General features: G+C 42.6%; 1 protein-coding gene across 1 annotated transcript in view; it reads left to right on the top strand.

Annotated features, from left to right (window-relative positions):
• fbxo41 (F-box protein 41) overlaps window positions 1-17,243 on the top strand; it is a 48,784-nt gene that overhangs the window by 11,372 nt on the left and 20,169 nt on the right. Inside the window, exons 2-3 of the mRNA XM_035175629.2 lie at window positions 2,451-3,217; window positions 4,223-4,452. Coding sequence (XP_035031520.1) covers window positions 2,669-3,217; window positions 4,223-4,452 — 779 coding nt within the window. The 5' untranslated portion in view covers window positions 2,451-2,668. The remainder of the gene's footprint in view (window positions 1-2,450; window positions 3,218-4,222; window positions 4,453-17,243) is intronic.

The raw sequence follows: 17,243 nt of genomic DNA, 5'->3' as shown, positions 1-17,243 counted from the left end.
TACTAATGCCTCTGTGTTCCCGTCAGCCATCACATATACAGTCCACACCAGATATACTGGAGGAAGGATATACTGCATCTCTTAATGCAAAATAATGTGCTGTATCATTAAATGGCTAATCCTCAGAATCGGATAATCTCTGTATGTTGTTTTGTACCGTGACACAAAATGTGGCCTTGAGATTATGGTAGCTTTGCCTCTGATTGGTGCAGGAATAATAATACAAAATGCATTTGGTGGTAATATTGTAGAGATGTTGGAGCATTTTGGGTACAAAATAATATTATACAACAAATATTCGATTCATCATATACAGCAAAATAATCACCAGATTATTCGATATCAAAAATAAGGGCAGCCCTCGTTCATTGAGTAGATTTGATGCGTGACGAAACACAATCGCAGTGAAGCCCCTCAGAATGTTTATGTCCTGCAGTAGAAAGTAAACAGACAATTTGGGAAATATAAAACCACTGTTACAATGAAGAGTGTTTTTGTTATTGTAAATGTGGTGCATGGCAGAGATGAGGTCTCCTGGTGCTGTTTGGTACTGGTAGAAAAGAAGTTAAGTGAAACGACGAGTGAGTGTGTGTCTTGTGTATGATTCGCCCATTCTTCACTCGTGCACATTAAACACAGTCCTCTGCGACGTCTCAGCTGAGCTGCACTGGCAGGATGTGACATGTGGCAACCAAGCAGCCTCACTTCCTTCCATTTCCTGCCTGGTTAAATACCCCTCGTAGTAATTTTAAGCAGATGGGAACGCCGGCTGTCTGCCGTGTAGCGACTGCGTCTGTGGAACCCTCCTTCTTTAATAAGTGGGCATGACTTGCCAGTACACTCCCCGATCCAGCCTCACCAGACTCCTAATAACAGTCTCCGTGACTTCTGGGGATTTTCCAGTGTTTGAGCCCTCTGTGAGGAACGGCCTGTGATTACTCTGCCGCTGTCTGTGCCTACAGCTTTACTCATTACCGCTTCTATAGAATGTTGTGAGAGAGCGAGAGAGATTCACAAAGTCTGTCCTGAACAGTCTTAGCTTGGCGCACACCATCACGTAAAAGTCCAAATGTGTTGATATATAGATTGTACACACTGCAGTTGATGTGCAGACCATGTGCACTCGGGCCGTTTGGATAAATTACAGTAATGAGGAAGAGGTGATACGTTCAGCATTTATCAGTGCTTGACAGTCAGGTTCTTCTTTTTATTGGAGGAACAACTCTGAACGTGATGTAGGATGTGTTCAGCAGAGCCGTAAGGATTTATTAACACACTCCTTAACATGGAAATGGATAACGACACACAACCACAACCATCCTAACTGGATTTTTTTTTTTGTGTCCTCTTTAATCTTGTTTAATTTTGTTTTTGTGGAGCAGATGGATTTATCGGTTAGCCAATAAAAATCTGCCGTTATGAGCCTTATGAGACATTATCAGTATCAGTGTTTGCTGTAAAAATAACAATTACATTTCTGTCGTTAGGGTTTGATAACAATATCTCAGAAATTATTGCATTTTTTTACAATATTTATATTGGCCGACATATAGGTATTAGGTTTTATTTACTTCCTAATATAGGCATCTGCCCCCCCATGTTGGTTGGGCTCTAATATGTTTTACACTCTGACCCACCTGTTTTTTTATATCAACTTCTATCTTGTTAAAGGAAAATAATAACTCTAATAAAGCACCAGGAGCTCTGTGTCAGTGTGTTGGTGTCATAGACTAAAAATCTGAGGATGGACAACCTGATGTGATGGAGCCAATCGAGATTGAATATGTATTTCATCAACTATTGTAGAAGTACTATATAAGAAGTAGCCAGGGGAAATGATACATGTGTGTATTAACAGAATATTTTCAACAGATTTCAGTTTTATGAACAGAAGGACTTATCTTAACTTTCTACTGGGGTATTGTTAAAGAAATATAAGGCAGCATTAAAGGTTTACAAGGAACAGAAGCGAAGGCGGCATCAGGAGCCAGCTCAGATAATAGATGGTGCAGTTTCTATCCTGTGTGTTCGTTTCTTTCTCTGTTGGTTACTGGAGCCCTTAATGAAGGACTGTGGGACTGAGGAGACATGTCCAGTTCGACATCGTAGACTTTCCCCTAACAAGCTCTCTCACTAATGGACCCATTTCCATATCTCCAGTCTTCGTCTCTTTTGTTTCACTGTACAAGTTGTGCTGCAAGAAGAAAAACAAAAAATATCCAATCAACAGTTGTGGGAGTCCATGTTCTTGCACTTCTTGCAAGAACATGGAGTGATTATTTTGCAAAAAAAGGCTCCCGTGCACTGGTCCCCTCTATATTGTCATTGGTTTTCTACCTGTGATTTTTTAAACTTAATTAAGCTGCATTTGTTTAATTGATTTTCCTACTCATCTGAGGTTATACCAACATTCGCGGCCTGAACTCACCTGTGTTCTCTCTCTGTTTTAGGGCCTCAGGCAGAGGAGCCATGAGCGATGAGGTGTTGCCACGATGTGTGGTCATGTCTCTTCCACTGAACCTGGGATCTCTCTTCCTACTGACTTTCTGTAGCTGTCCTGTTGTTGCCATGAGAGGATCTGTCAGATTCTCGACTTCTGTGCCCTCATACTGGCGCTACCGTTGCGCTGCGTGAGCGCCCCCCTCTCCTCCGGCAGTAACTGCACGGAATGGCCTCTCTGGACCTGCCCTACCGCTGTCCTCGCTGCGGGGAGCACAAGCGCTTCCGAAGCCTGTCGTCCTTACGTGCCCACCTGGAGTACAACCACACGTACGAGACCCTCTATGTCCTCTCCAAGTCCAACAGTGTGTGCGACGCCGCTGCTCTGCTGCCCCTAGTGGCCGAGGGAGCCCTCCTCGCCCCTGCCAACAATAACGACCCCTTTGAGCCACTGAGGTCTTCTGCTTTAAAGGAGCGGCGCTTCCCTTGCCGTGAACTTCCTTGTGTGGACGACCTGAGTTTGACCCCTGCCAACTCCAACACCGCAGCTCGGTATATTCCCAATGTGGAGTTTCCCCTGGGGGACATTTTCATGAAGACAGCCATGACATCCACAGACTCTGGTCCCCATGGAAACCCCAGCACAGCTGTAGCAGTGGCTGCTAATGTAGCAGCTAGCGCAGTGGAGGCGGCCTATGAGGAAGGGCTGGCCAGGCTGAAGGCACGAGCGTTTGAGCGGCTGGAACTGGATGAGAGGCTGGAGAAGTTGTCTGAGGAGGTAAGGATGGTCACTTTGGTTAATTTGGTGGTTAATGTTAATATGGAGCTTTCCCCTCTGGAAAGACTACAGAGTTTGAATATTTCTGACTTTGGCGTCCACTAGTGGTTGTGTCAAACATTGCATGCTGATACATGACAAATCCCCATGCAGTGATCCATAGGGACACAGAAATAAATAACTGCAGATAAACAGAAATAAAAAAAGGTATAAATGTTTAACTAAATAAATGATTCCTTTCATTTTGATAATACTGTATTTATTTATCCATTCATTCATAATTAGCTGACCTATAACTACTAAAGCTGTGTTGCAACAATTTGTGTTGTAATAGTGTTGATATACAATCGCTTTCAGTCACCTACACAGGAACAATGGAAATCTCCTCCTGTGAAAACCAATTTCTCCGTCGATTAAAGACGCTGGAGATTGTGGGAGGGGAGTACAATCAAAAGAGTGGAGTGAGCAGATTGTGTGTTATGAGTATTGTGATTGAGTATTTACTGCAGAACCTAAAATATGGAAGATGAATTCATAAAGAAAATAACAACTTCATGATTGAGCACACAGTTTGAGAGCTCTGGAGGGGCTTTAATAAGGACTAGTGTTTCTCTCCTGACGTCTGAGTTTCACAATCAGAGTCAGACACAGCACAAAGGAGAAGGTGGGTGTGTCTTGGTCCAACCTCCCAGAATTGCGTTGTGAAGGCTTTTTTTTTTAATTGCCAGGGTGGAGGCTCTTTAGCCAAATTTAGTGGTGAAGTTACACGTTAACAAAAGCATCACCAACAGTGAACCGTGAAGTTCAGTGTAAGAATGACTGATATGATTTAATTTGATCAGAACCAGTTAAAACTGTCAAATATGATAATTAGTTATGGTTTTGATGAAACCTTTTGTGAGGCAACAACTGAATCTTAGTTAAAAACCTGATTAGCACCTCTAGTTGTGTTTTCTCACACAACACGGTGACATTAAGAAGCTCATGTGCTTCCTCGTCTTGTAGGTGGAGCAGAAAATAGCCGCACGTGTCGGCCGTCTTCAGTCAGAGCTGGAGAGGAAGAGCTCCGAGCTGGAGCGGGCCAAGCTCGAGAGCGAGCGGCTGAGCCAGGAGAAACAAGACCTGGAGGACAAGGCCTCGGAGCTCTCTCGCCAGGTGGACGTGTCGGTGGAAATGCTCGCTAACCTCAAACAGGACCTGGTGAACAAGGAGGCGGAGCTCAACCACAAACAGCAGTGAGTGAATTATACTTCTTCTACTGAATGAAACTGTGTCACAAGTCCATGCTTCATTACGCAGTTCAGCAGGTTTGATTTAGTATTTAATCTGTGAAGTGTTCACAGTGTATGAGAAAAAAACAACACAACAGCACAAGTGGGGATGGTGATGATATTTTTAAAAGAAAATGTTTTTCTTGCACAGGCTTTTCCAGATGGATTCAAGATATAAGATGTAACAATTCTTCCTTAAAAATTAAAAAAAATGAGGAGACCTACATTATATATTTTGCCGACTTGTGAACTTACATTATCCAAAATGTTTCCAATAATGTTCAAGCCCAGAGAAACTTACAATTTTGTTCAAGGTAACAGGAAGTTTCATTTTTGTCGCCTTTAAAATGTCCACTTTATTCTCTGCTGTAACTTCTGGGGCAAACAACGTATGACGAAGGAAAGAAACACTGTTGGCCACTCAGCTGTTTTTATGTCACTGTTTGTATTGGTCACTCGTAATGAAACTTAAATACATGACCTCAGCCATGTACATGGTTTGCACCTGAGATTCATCCAGTAGATTTGTATCTGTTAGTGAAGACAACAACTCCCATGATCCCACACTGCTTCACGACGTCATCAAACTAGGTCTTTTGTTATTGTTTTGATTGAGAGACTCCTAGTGGCTGAAGTTACATGTTGTACTTTTGAGTACATTTATTTTTCATACACTAACTGCAATCTTCATTATAACAATTATCATGTGTTTAGAGAGCGTGATGCTGCAGCTCCTTTCTTGTGGTGCTTCTATAAAACAAATAATCGTGCATACACACACACACTCCCCTCCTGTCCTTCACCTCTCCCTCTCCGTTGATAATGTAATTTGTATTGTTTCCTCCCACCAGATGTGGTCTGCATCTGTCTCCCTGCAGGGACGGTTAACTGCTGAATGGAGGGTTGGACAGGAGCAGCTGAGCAACAGCGTTTTCTCATCTGTCTCACAGCTGCATTGCTCTCTCTCTCTCTCTCTCTCTCTCTCTCTCTCTCTCTCTCTCTCTCTCTCTCTCTCTCTCTCTCTCTCTCTCTCTCTCTCTCTCTCTCTCTCTCTCTCTCTCTGAAGCCAGTCTTTCTCTCTCTCTGAAGCCAGTCTTTCTCTCTGAAGCCAGTCTTTCCATAAAGCTGCTTTATGAAATAATGAAAAGTAAATAGAAGGAGCAGTTGGATATAAATCACATTGTGGTAAAACTATTGACTTGTAACTAGTTAGTGCTGAAGCAGAACTAGTTAGTACGACCACGCCCCTTTTCCCCCTGGTCAAAAACCCACTAACACCTGACTCTGCAGTAGACACAGGAATGTATTGGCTACAGCTCTGGTAGTGATGGAAACATGACACCTAGGTGAACATGCTAATTTCAGAATTTTCTTTAATTTGTCAGTCTAGGTGCTGATGTTGCGCCTTTTCTGGCTTGATGTTACGGCATTCAACTCCTGGGGGTTGGCACGGTGTATAAATTGGGTACTATTGTCAGAGAGATTATATTGAAATTAAACACAGGATGATTTATTGTGCGTTCCAAACATTGATGCTCTGGGTTTGACCGGGTAGATGTTGAATATATTATTCTTACAGAAGTTAAGTCACCATTATATTTTATTAAATGTTTTGCCGTCTTCCTGTCTCACTAATTAGATTTTAGAGATGTATGGTGTTGAATTGAAACAAGAAAATGTTCTACCAATGTCAAACAGTCAGACAGGTTCTTATTCATTATGTGTTCAAGGGGAATCGTGAGGCACAATAACAAACTAATAAGAAATGAAGACTCAATGGGTTATATTGTATTCATTATAAGAATGTAGTTAGTTGATTTAGTTGAGAATTTCATCCCCAGATTGTTCAATTGAGATGTAAGGTGAAAGTTTTTAACAACTACTTTTAGTTTGTCGTACTTTCATGACATTTTCTACCACAACCACAAGCCCCTGCTGTGTTTTCTTTCCTGAAACAATCATCAAATGTTGACAAGTGTCACTTTGAGGCTCATACTAAAGTCGTCCTGTATCTTGTGTCATGTCTTTATCCGACATGGCAGCGAAACCTCGTCTTTCTCCGCTCCTCTCGGTTTTTATCACTTCCCCTCCGTCTCCTTATCAGGCCTGAATGTCAACAGTAGGTCAGAGGCAGAGGGGCTTTTCCCCAAGGCCTCTAATCTCATCACAGACGTACCACGGCACACGGCCCAGCACTGCATGTGTGCTGTTCATGGATTTAAAAAGGCATCAGTGACAGCAAACACACACACACATACATGTATATATATATTTAACTATTTAGGATTACCTTGTTGGTCAAATAGAACTGCAAACAATGTTAGTTTTCAGTATTGACTCATCTTTTGGGTATTTTAGAAACAACTGCAGGTCTATAATGTGTCGATGTGTCAGGTAACAGTGAAGCATCCCAACATTATAATTTCCCAAAGCACAAGGTGACAGCTTCAGTTTGTGATCGATACAGAAAACAAAAATATGTTAAATGTACTCGACCGAAAACATTGAAAGGCAGCAAATCCTCACATTTGTACAAAGTAAATTGTGAAAATGTCTGGACTTCAGTGCTTGTCTATTTGTTTCACATTCCCTTAGTCCACAATATGATTTTTTTACGGCCACATAACAAGTTGATATGTAGATACACAGTAGGTTATTGGGTCTTTGCAGGTTAATTAAGAGAAGTGAGATATTCGTCTCCTGTTCCTAAGTCTCACTCCGTAGTTTTATGACACAGACACAGTTTCGTTGGTTTGAATGAGCAGAGGACAAAAGTACTTTTCTTCTATTCAGTCCCTCCTCTGTCTGGTGAAGGTTACAAGAAGCAGGAAGCAGTTACATGACCACAACTACCTGGCAGCATCAATCTGAGAAGGTCTTAATCTTAAGAACCTCCTCGCCCGAGCTGTGTGAATGCCTCCAAGCTATGCCAGCAGCTCCCAGCCTCACCCTCTGTCTCTCTCTCTCACACACACACACACACACACACACACACACACACACACACACACACACACACACACACACACACACACACACACACACACACACACACACACACACACACACACACACACACACACACACACACATTTTCCCTGTCTCTCTGAGGAGAAGCTGGCAGTCAAACAGTCGGCTCATTCAGAGCAGAGATGGAAAAAGAGAATCACACTTGGGGAGTGTTCAGCAGCGTTGATGACTAGGCTGTAGTCACCAAGACACAGAGCCGCTCATTGGCTTTAACATATATTCCCAACAACTGCATACTCCCACTTTTCTATCTCTGATTCTCACCAGTGACTTTGGAGAATCTTTTTGCAATTTTAAGAATGCATGCACCAGGTTATAAAGCAGTGGTGTCAGATGTTACAAGTGTGAGTCACAGAGGATGCTCGTACAAAATGGCTCTTGCTGCTGGTAGCGGCAGTAGCACACAACAATGAGACACAGACCTGAGCATTCATTCTACAATTTATTCAGGAACACTGTGAATAATCAGGGGACGTGGAAAACGCCTCAGGTACAGTTGTTCAATTCAGTCCTGTCTTTGTTATAATCCCAGCGTGCAGCACATTCACAAACAAGAATATGCACAGAAAAGCTATACTACATAATACTGTAATGCTCGCTGACAATACATAATGATGAATGTCACACTGTAGCTGCGGCCGTCCGGTCTCTGGAGCACGGATGTAAAAGTGCTTCAACAGCAGCTGGAATAAAGCAGAGCAGCTGGAATCAGCAGAAACTGGAGCCTGAGGAGACATGGAAAATATTCACCTGATGACACACAGCAAGGTTTATTTGTTTTTTTTACAAAATTACTACAATTGCTAATAGGCTGGTTTCTCCTTATTGTTCCAGTGGATCCACTTAAAGAGCTGTTTGCAATTAACTTTAATCTTGTCTGTAGCTTTTAATAAGGCAAGTTCCTTTTCACGTGGAGCCAAGAAGATTGTGTGATATTGAAACTGAGCGCTGCTGCAGGACGACGTAACGCTGCCGCTCTTTTTAATACTTACACTACCGTTCAAAAGTTTGGGGTCACCCAGACAATTTCGTGTTTTCCATGAAAACTCACACTTTTATTTATCAAATGAGTTGCAAAATGAATAGAAAATATAGTCAAGACATTGACAAGGTTAGAAATAATGATTTTTATTTGAAATATTAATTTTGTTCTTCAAACTTTGCTTTCGTCAAAGAATGCTCCATTTGCAGCAATTACAGCATTGCAGACCTTTGGCATTCTAGCTGTTAATTTGTTGAGGTAATCTGTAGAAATGTCACCCCACGCTTCCTGAAGCACCTCCCACAAGTTGGATTGGCTTGATGGGCACTTCTTGCGTACCATACGGTCAAGCTGCTCCCACAACAGCTCAATGGGGTTGAGATCTGGTGACTGCGCTGGCCACTCCATTACAGACAGCATACCAGCTGCCTGCTTCTTCCCTAAATAGTTCTTGCATAATTTGGAGGTGTGCTTTGGGTCATTGTCCTGTTGTAGGAGGAAATTGGCTCCAATCAAGCGCTGTCCACAGGGTATGGCATGGCGTTGCAAAATGGAGTGATAGCCTTCCTTATTTAAAATCCCTTTTACCTTGTACAAATCTCCCACTTTACCAGCACCAAAGCAGCCCCAGACCATCACATTACCTCCACCATGCTTGACAGATGGCGTCAGGCACTCTTCCAGCATCTTTTCACCTGTTCTGCGTCTCACAAATGTTCTTCTGTGTGATCCAAACACCTCAAACTTTGATTCGTCTGTCCATAACACTTTTTTCCAATCTTCCTCTGTCCAATGTCTGTGTTCTTTGCCCATATCAATCTTTTTTTTTATTGGCCAGTCTCAGATATGGCTTTTCTTTGCCACTCTGCCTAGAAGGCCAGCATCCCGAGTCGCCTCTTCACTGTAGACGTTGACACTGGCGTTTGCGGTTACCATTTAAAGAAGCTGCCAGTTGAGGACCTGTGAGGCGTCTATTTCTCAAACTAGAGACTCTAATATACTTGTCTTCTTGCTGAGTTGTGCACGGGGCCTCCCACTTCTCTTTCTACTCTGGTTAGAGCCCGTTTGTGCTGTTCTCTGAAGGGAGTAGTACACACCGTTGTTGGACATTTTCAGTTTCTACGCAATTTCTCGCATGGAATAGCCTTCATTTCTAAGAACAAGAATAGACTGGCGAGTTTCACATGAAAGTTCTCTTTTTCTGGCCATTTTGAGAGTATAATCGAACCCACAAATGTGATGCTCCAGATACTCAACTAGCTCAAAGGAAGGCCAGTTTTATAGCTTCTCTCACCAGCAAAACAGTTTTCAGCTGTGCTAACATAATTGCACAAGGGTTTTCAAGGGTTTTCTAATCATCCATTAGTCTTCTAAGGCGATTAGCAAACACAATGTACCATTAGAACACTGGAGTGATAGTTGCTGGAAATGGGCTTCTATACACCTATGTAGATATTTCATTAAAAACCAGACGTTTCCACCTAGAATAGTCATTTACCACATTAACAATGTATAGAGTGTATTTTTGATTAATTTAATGTTATCTTCATTGAAAAAAACAGTGCTTTTCTTTGAAAAATAAGGAAATTTCTAAGTGACCCCAAACTTTTGAACGGTAGTGTAATTGTTTCTCTTCTCTGGGGAAACGTTTGCGTGAGGTGTTCAGGGTGTTGATAAAGCGTCATTTAGAGACACGTAATAGTTTGCAATCCAGTACTCCAGCCTTGAAAGAAGTTAGAGCTAAAAATGATTAGATGGTTTTTTGAGAATAAATTATAATTTCACTTTGTTTAGAGACAAAACAAAATAATTGCCATACAAGAAAAGCTTGTCTTTGTGAAGCTGGTGTTGCATTTTTGTTGCATTTCTCTAAAATTGGTGGTCATTAAGCAGTGTCATGTCAGATTGTGTTATACTGTTATTTGCATTATACCTATGCACTGACTCTCTGTACTCTTTACTCTGAGATACCTCAGCTCAGGGTTCCTGCTCCAGCCCAACAGGGAGAGACTCAGTTCTGAGTTTGCAGGTGCAGATTGTGCAGGGCTCCATGATATTGTATCCACCCTCTGCATAGTGATGAGAGGAGACTGGTACAGGGAAAACTCCTGTGAGGTTTTCACATCATATTCACACACAGTCCTGCGGTGTAGGCCTCAGCCCTGAAGCTGGATTTATTCCTACAAGCGGCCATGATATAGTAAGAGCGGCCTCGTGTCGCATATGGAAGCTGGAAGCTGGAGGAGACTTGCTTTTTCACTGTCACTGTTGCTCCTTCAGAAAACACGTTCACTCCTCACTGAGCAGCAATCTTGAATGCAAAGTGGGGCTGTCAGGGCGGAGAGAGAGAACTCGCCTCATTATCATCAGCCTCTTAGAGAGAGAGCGAGAGGGAAGCACGCAGGGTGAGCACCGCGAGACTTCTGGAGGCTTTCTAAGAAATCTGTGTAAGAACGTGATCTGCAGTGTATCACAGAACGGTTGGTAATGGTTAGGACCTGCTGTAAAGACGGATATTATAACCGAGGCTGTTAACATGAACAAACACATGTTGGAGCATGATGAGACAGAGGGGGGGATATGTTTCCAAACCCAGGAGGAACAGATGTCAGGAAAGCCAGTGAATGGTTTGGATCATGGTAAAATATTGAAGCGCTGATGCCAAACACTTTGACACTATGAGAAAATGCATGTGTGATATGTTAAGACTGTTATGTTTTCGATAAAGCCAGAGACACCACATTGTTCAGCATCGACATGAAGTGGCTTGTAAGGGTTGTGCTTGTTATTTTGTGAATCCAGATTGTAGTGTATGTATGATCCAGTGGATGTTAGCCCTCAGTTAGAGCAGGATTTAATGGGCTGTTCATCTCTGTTATGTCATTAGATGGAAGAAACTGACATGTTTGTCCTTGAGGCTGGATGAAACCATCTGAACAGGGAGGGAAAGGTAAAGAAGAAGGATGATGCAAACGCTCGTTCACTGGAGACGTCTCCGCGCCGGCGTCAGCTTGTGGCCGGAGGCATTATGTTTGTGGGTTTGTCCGTCTGAACCCCGTTGTGAACACTAAACATGAGAACATTACATTTTTAACAAAACTGTTCATTTGCTCAAATGTGAAGCTTTGCTGCTTTTCTCTATCTCTGTCATTGGGCTCTGGTAAACTTTGTCTTTTTTCAAGATTATCTGACAGTCTATTGGACTAAATAGACCAAAAAGATAACGGGTGGATTAATCATTAGCTGCTGAGGACATATTGTCTTTTATTTTTCAAATTCAAACACCTGATATTCAATTTTATTGCATATGCTAAGGAGGTTATGTTTTCACCCCTGACCTTAAGTTTGTTAGTTGGTTTGTTTGTCAGCAAGATTACAGTAAAACAACTGAACGGATTTCCATGAAACTTGGTGGAATGAGTGAAGAACCCACTAAATGTTGAGCGTTTTTCAACATTTTCAGTTTCCTTAGGGAATAATTCATGGATCTTGATCAAGAATCAGACACATTTAAGGAAGGGATATCTATGAGTGTGTGAAATTTGGTGCAGCTTGTTTGAATTTAAGAGGACTAGGAGGTTTGTGCTCTACTGACTACCATACAATAGTGAATGTAGTTTTCTATCACGTATGTTAAAACGCTCTTCATTGTCACCTTTCTGCCGTATCCCTGGTGGACTCAGCCATTTCGGGAGCGTTTGAGCTGTAATAAAATATTTACTTTCCTCTGATTGATTTGAGCCAAGACCTGGATTAGAGGCTTCTTGGGAAAACCAGTCGTGCATTTTTATTCCTGAGGGTTTTGCAAACAGCACATTTCAGCCTGTGTCTCTTTCATCATCCCTTTTGTCCCCCTTTCATCCTGGTCTGTCTCACATCTCACCTCGCCATTCTCTCCAAACTGCTCCTCATGCTGCCGTCCTTTGTGTTGTGTTACGCCTGTGTGTGTTTGTGTAATGCATACAAATATACGACACTATGACACGGTTTTCTGTCTCATCAGAAAAAAAAAGACACTATTGGATCCAGGTGTCAAAACAGGGAGACACACGCTTTGTTAAACTCGCATCCTCCTCTTCCTCGTGCAGCCTCTCAGTCAACCACTGCTGCTCTAAATATTAATGAGGAATAATTTTTGAATTAATGGCCAGAGACGATGACATCGGTGAAAGGAGGCTGACCAGTGATTGTAATTAACATTTAAACAGAATCTTTCAGACGAGCTGTATGAATCACACCTGCTGCAGCGCCGTGTCTTTTTGTTGTGGCTGTTAAGTAGAAGGGAAATGAAACATGGCTCAGCGAGTCGTTATTTCTCTGTGCACAGGCAGCATGAGATTTCTATTGAGGTTTTTTCCAAGCCCAGTTTCATTCGATTAATAGAAAAAACTACAGTTTAGATCATTTCTTTCAGGACTAAATTTAGCGAGAGTTTTTCATTTCTAAAGTTCAGGTCAGGATAGAGAAATATTTTGATATTCTAACAACAATAATTGTCAGCTTTTATACAAAGCTTCACTTCAACTGTATAACCTGACTTCATGTAGGCGATATTTAACAATTTATTTACAATATTCAGTCTTCATCAATCAATTCTTTTCATCAACTCATTACACAAGTAAAACCTTTTGATAAGAACCATTAGCGGCAGAAAAATAAACGTGTCAGTGACTTTTGTGGACAAACATTACATCATTCAGTATACGTATATAGATATACTGTATGTCATATCTATATATACTGCAGGGTATTTCTACTTAAAGGTAGTTACTCGTGGTGATCATGTGTATGAGTCAGATGCACAGATCCGAGTGACATCTTAGTCCGGAGATATGCCTGTTGTTTATTCACACCTTTGAACTTGATGCATCGTGAGCGTAATTGGTCACATGTTCCACTAGAGGGCACACCCCAAAACTCAGACCATAAAGAACTTGGTTTGCTTTTTGTAATTAAGAAACATGGTGACAGCTGAGGTCACGTGCTCCCCCTACGGTTCATGTGCATATTGCATCTTAGCAGAGGATAAGCACAACTGAAAAGGACTCAGGATCCACCAGGCAGCCATGTAGTTAAAAGCATGTGACCTCAGGTGGATGGGCATTGTTTACATTTAGTTTATTTAGTGTGTGCATTATAATGTTTGTAGCTGGATGTTTTCCCCTCATACCCATGAACATAAATTGTTGTGATGAGGACGATATAGATCCAGGGGGGAACCTCCGCCAGTTCATTTCCCCTGAATCACACCTCAGACTTAACAACCTGTTCATCAGCCAGAAGAAGATGGCTGTTTGCCTCTCCGGCAGCATCTGGGTGAACACACTGACATGTTTGTCACCTTGAGGCTTTAATTCTAAAGTGTTGGAGTGAAACACGCTGCAAGAGCCAAGTGTGTGTGTGAGTGTGTGTGAGAGAGAGAGAGAGAGAGAGAAATTAGGATTGACAACAGGAAGCAGCCACATCCCATTCCTCTCCTCTGTCAAACCTCCCATTCTATCTGCGTTCACACGACTGCAGATTTCTCTTTGCCGTCTGTTGCTTTAGTCTCTGCAGTGTTTTTTCTCTCACGCTCTTTGTAGCTGTTCGCCTTCTCTTTTTTTTTTTTTTTTTTTTTTATCAGCTCCAGTTCTCCTTTTCTCCTCCCCTTTATTTCCTGTCTAACCACTTTTGCGACATCTCTTGGGAGATTTTCTTTTTCTTCTCTTCCCTGCTGCCCACCTTCCACCATGTATTTTATTTCATCTCCCTGATTCCCTTCCTTCTCGATGAGGAATTTCACATATGCAGGATGAGGTTACTTCAGTTCAGTGGTTAGACGGCCAGGCCGTCTGGTTCATCTGTGTGTTTCTTCCTGTCACGGAGGAAATGGAGGTAAAGGGTTTCCTGTGTTGCTTCCAACATGTGGGTGTCTCTGTCTCCAGTAACAACAGAAACCTGCTACAGTTAGATTTAAAATAGATTAAGACAAATTATGGATATGAGAACATTTAAATGCCAAAACGGAAATGGTCTAATTAAGAGCACATCCAAGCCAAGCTCAACAACTGCTCCTTCAAGGACTCACGAGGAAGCTGTTTGAAGGCTGAACTACTCTCTATTCACACTGTTCTCTGTTTATTAACTTGAATAATGAGCAACCATTGCTTCAGGCTGCTTCATTATACATCACATTAGGTGCAGCTCTAAATATTAAACCAAAATAAATTTGACTTTTATATTGGGGGAAAAAAGTTACTCGTTTACTTTTTTCATCAATTCCCACCATACGTTTGTTTTCAACAAGTCTCTTCTGGCTCACAGATAATTCACTGACTCCTTTTCTCTCTGATCCAGTGCTTCAGTTGTGGCTCTTTACTTCAAAGATAGATCTTTTCATTATTTACACAGTTACAAACTGAAACTGACACATTCACATTTCTGCAGATATTTACATTACATCCATAGAAATAGTTCAATAACAGAATCCATATTTTTGTCACTCTTTCACCTTTAGATTGTTGATGATGTAAAACAGCCTGAGATAATAAGGAGTTATAACACAAGCTTTACTCTCCCTCCTCCTGTTCTTCATCTCCAGTCAGTACAGTCAGTGTCAGATGGATGTTGAAATGTCCTTTTCCAGAAGAGGAGAGCAGAGTTTACTGTCTGGTGAGGATTAGATGCACAGAAGATCTTGATATCTTCAGAATCAGAATCAGAAGTATTTATTGCCAAGTAGGTTTACACCTACCTGGAATTTGCCTTGGTATATAGGTGCATACAAGGAACATAAAACATAAAAACACAATAAGTACTACACACATGAAAAAAACAAATATAAAATAAAAAGATATAAAAGATATATATAGAAAAAAATAAAGTAAAAGTAAAATGCAAAATGCAAAACAGGAGTGCAATGAGAATGTGCAATGTAATGTGTGTTAATGTAACACAGACTTGAGGCGTGGGGGCGGGATAAGAGTCCAAGTCAGGTGGGGGTCCCGGGCCTTGTTGATAAGGCCAACTGCAGCCGGGAAGAAGCTGGTCTTGTGGCGTGATGTTTTGGTCCTGATGGACCGCAGCCTCCTGCCGGAGGGAAGTACCTTGAAGAGTTTGTGACCCGGGTGGGAAGGATCGGCCACAATCTTACCTGCACGCCTCAGGGTCCTAGAGGCAAACAGGTCCTGTAGAGATGGCAGATTGCAGCCAATCACCTTCTCAGCAGAACGGATGATACGCTGCAGTCTGCCTTTGTCATTGGCAGTGGCAGCAGCGTACCAGATGGTGATGGAGGAGGTGAGGATGGACTCGATGATGCAGGTGTAGAAGTGCACCATCATTGTCTTTGGCAGGTTGAACTTCTTCAGCTGCCGCAGGAAATACATCCTCTGTTGAGCTCTTTTGGTGAGGAGCTGATGTTCAGCTCCCACTTGAGGTCCTGGGAGATGATGGTGCCCAGGAAGCGGAAGGACTCCGCAGTGTCGACTGGGGAGTCTCTCAGGGTGATGGGGGTGGGTGGGGCTGGGTTCCTTCTAAAGTCTACAACCATCTCCACTGTTTTCAGAGCATTGAGCTCCAGGTTGTTCTGACCACACCAGGTCACCAGATGGTCAATCTCCCACCTGTAGGTGGACTCGTCCCCACCAGAGATGAGCCCAATGAGGGTGGTGTCGTCCGCGAACTTAAGGAGTTTGACGGACTGGTGACTGGAGGTGCAGCTGTTGGTATACAGGGAGAAGAGTAGAGGGGAAAGAACACAGCCTTGAGGGGAACCGGTGCTTATGGTCCTGGAATCAGAGACATGCTTCCCCAGCCTCACGTGTTGCCTCCTGTCAGACAGGAAGTCTGTGATCCACCTGCAGGTGGAGTCAGGCACACTCAGCTGGGAGAGCTTGTCCTGTAGCAGAGCCGGAATGATGGTGTTGAAGGCAGAGCTGAAGTCCACAAACAGGATCCTGGCATAGGTTCCTGAGGAGTCCAGGTGCTGGAGGATGAAGTGAAGGGCCATGTTTACTGCATCGTCTACAGACCTGTTGGCTCTGTAGGCAAACTGCAGGGGGTCCAGGAGAGGGTCAGTGATGGCTTTGAGGTGGAACAGCACAAGGCGCTCAAATGCCTTCATCACCACAGAGGTCAGGGCGACGGGTCTGTAATCATTGAGTCCAGTGATCTTAGTTTTTTTGGGGACAGGGATGATGGTGGAGGTCTTGAAGCAGGCTGGTACGTGGCATGTCTCCAGTGAGGTGTTAAAAATGGCTGTGAACACCGGAGACAGCTTAAACAAACACTTTCTTTAGGTTCTCTCTGTAGATTTCCACAATGAGAAGTGTCACCTCAGTGGAGACTGTCTTCTTTAATGGGCCTGTTTCAATCTTTTTACATGACTCAATGAGCCCAGTGTAGATAAAAATCATGTTATACCACATTATGAGCAATTACCAAGAGACAAGCTCTGAACAAGATTGATCCCAGAAGGGAAGAGGAGACCTAATGGACACTTAATTGTCATATAATTTACTGACACACTGATTATTTACTCACAGATATGAAGGCACGTCTGCTTCCGTTTCTCCCGACACTCACCTGGGTTCATTTCGGAGTTGTATTTTTGTAATCTTTGCCTGAAGATGAGGAAAGTTAACTGTGCCAGACACCAAACTATTTTTATCGCAGAATGTCCCCGTTTCAAGAGCATTTACTTTGAGCGCTGGTACCGTTTTGAGATGATTCTGGATTGTGTAACAGCCGTAAGTAAAGTATT

The sequence above is a fragment of the Hippoglossus stenolepis genome, chromosome 2, assembly GCF_022539355.2.
Source record: "Hippoglossus stenolepis isolate QCI-W04-F060 chromosome 2, HSTE1.2, whole genome shotgun sequence".
NCBI lineage: Eukaryota > Metazoa > Chordata > Actinopteri > Pleuronectiformes > Pleuronectidae > Hippoglossus > Hippoglossus stenolepis.
Note: the sequence above shows the minus strand (reverse complement) of the source record. Positions and strands in the feature narration are given on the sequence as shown.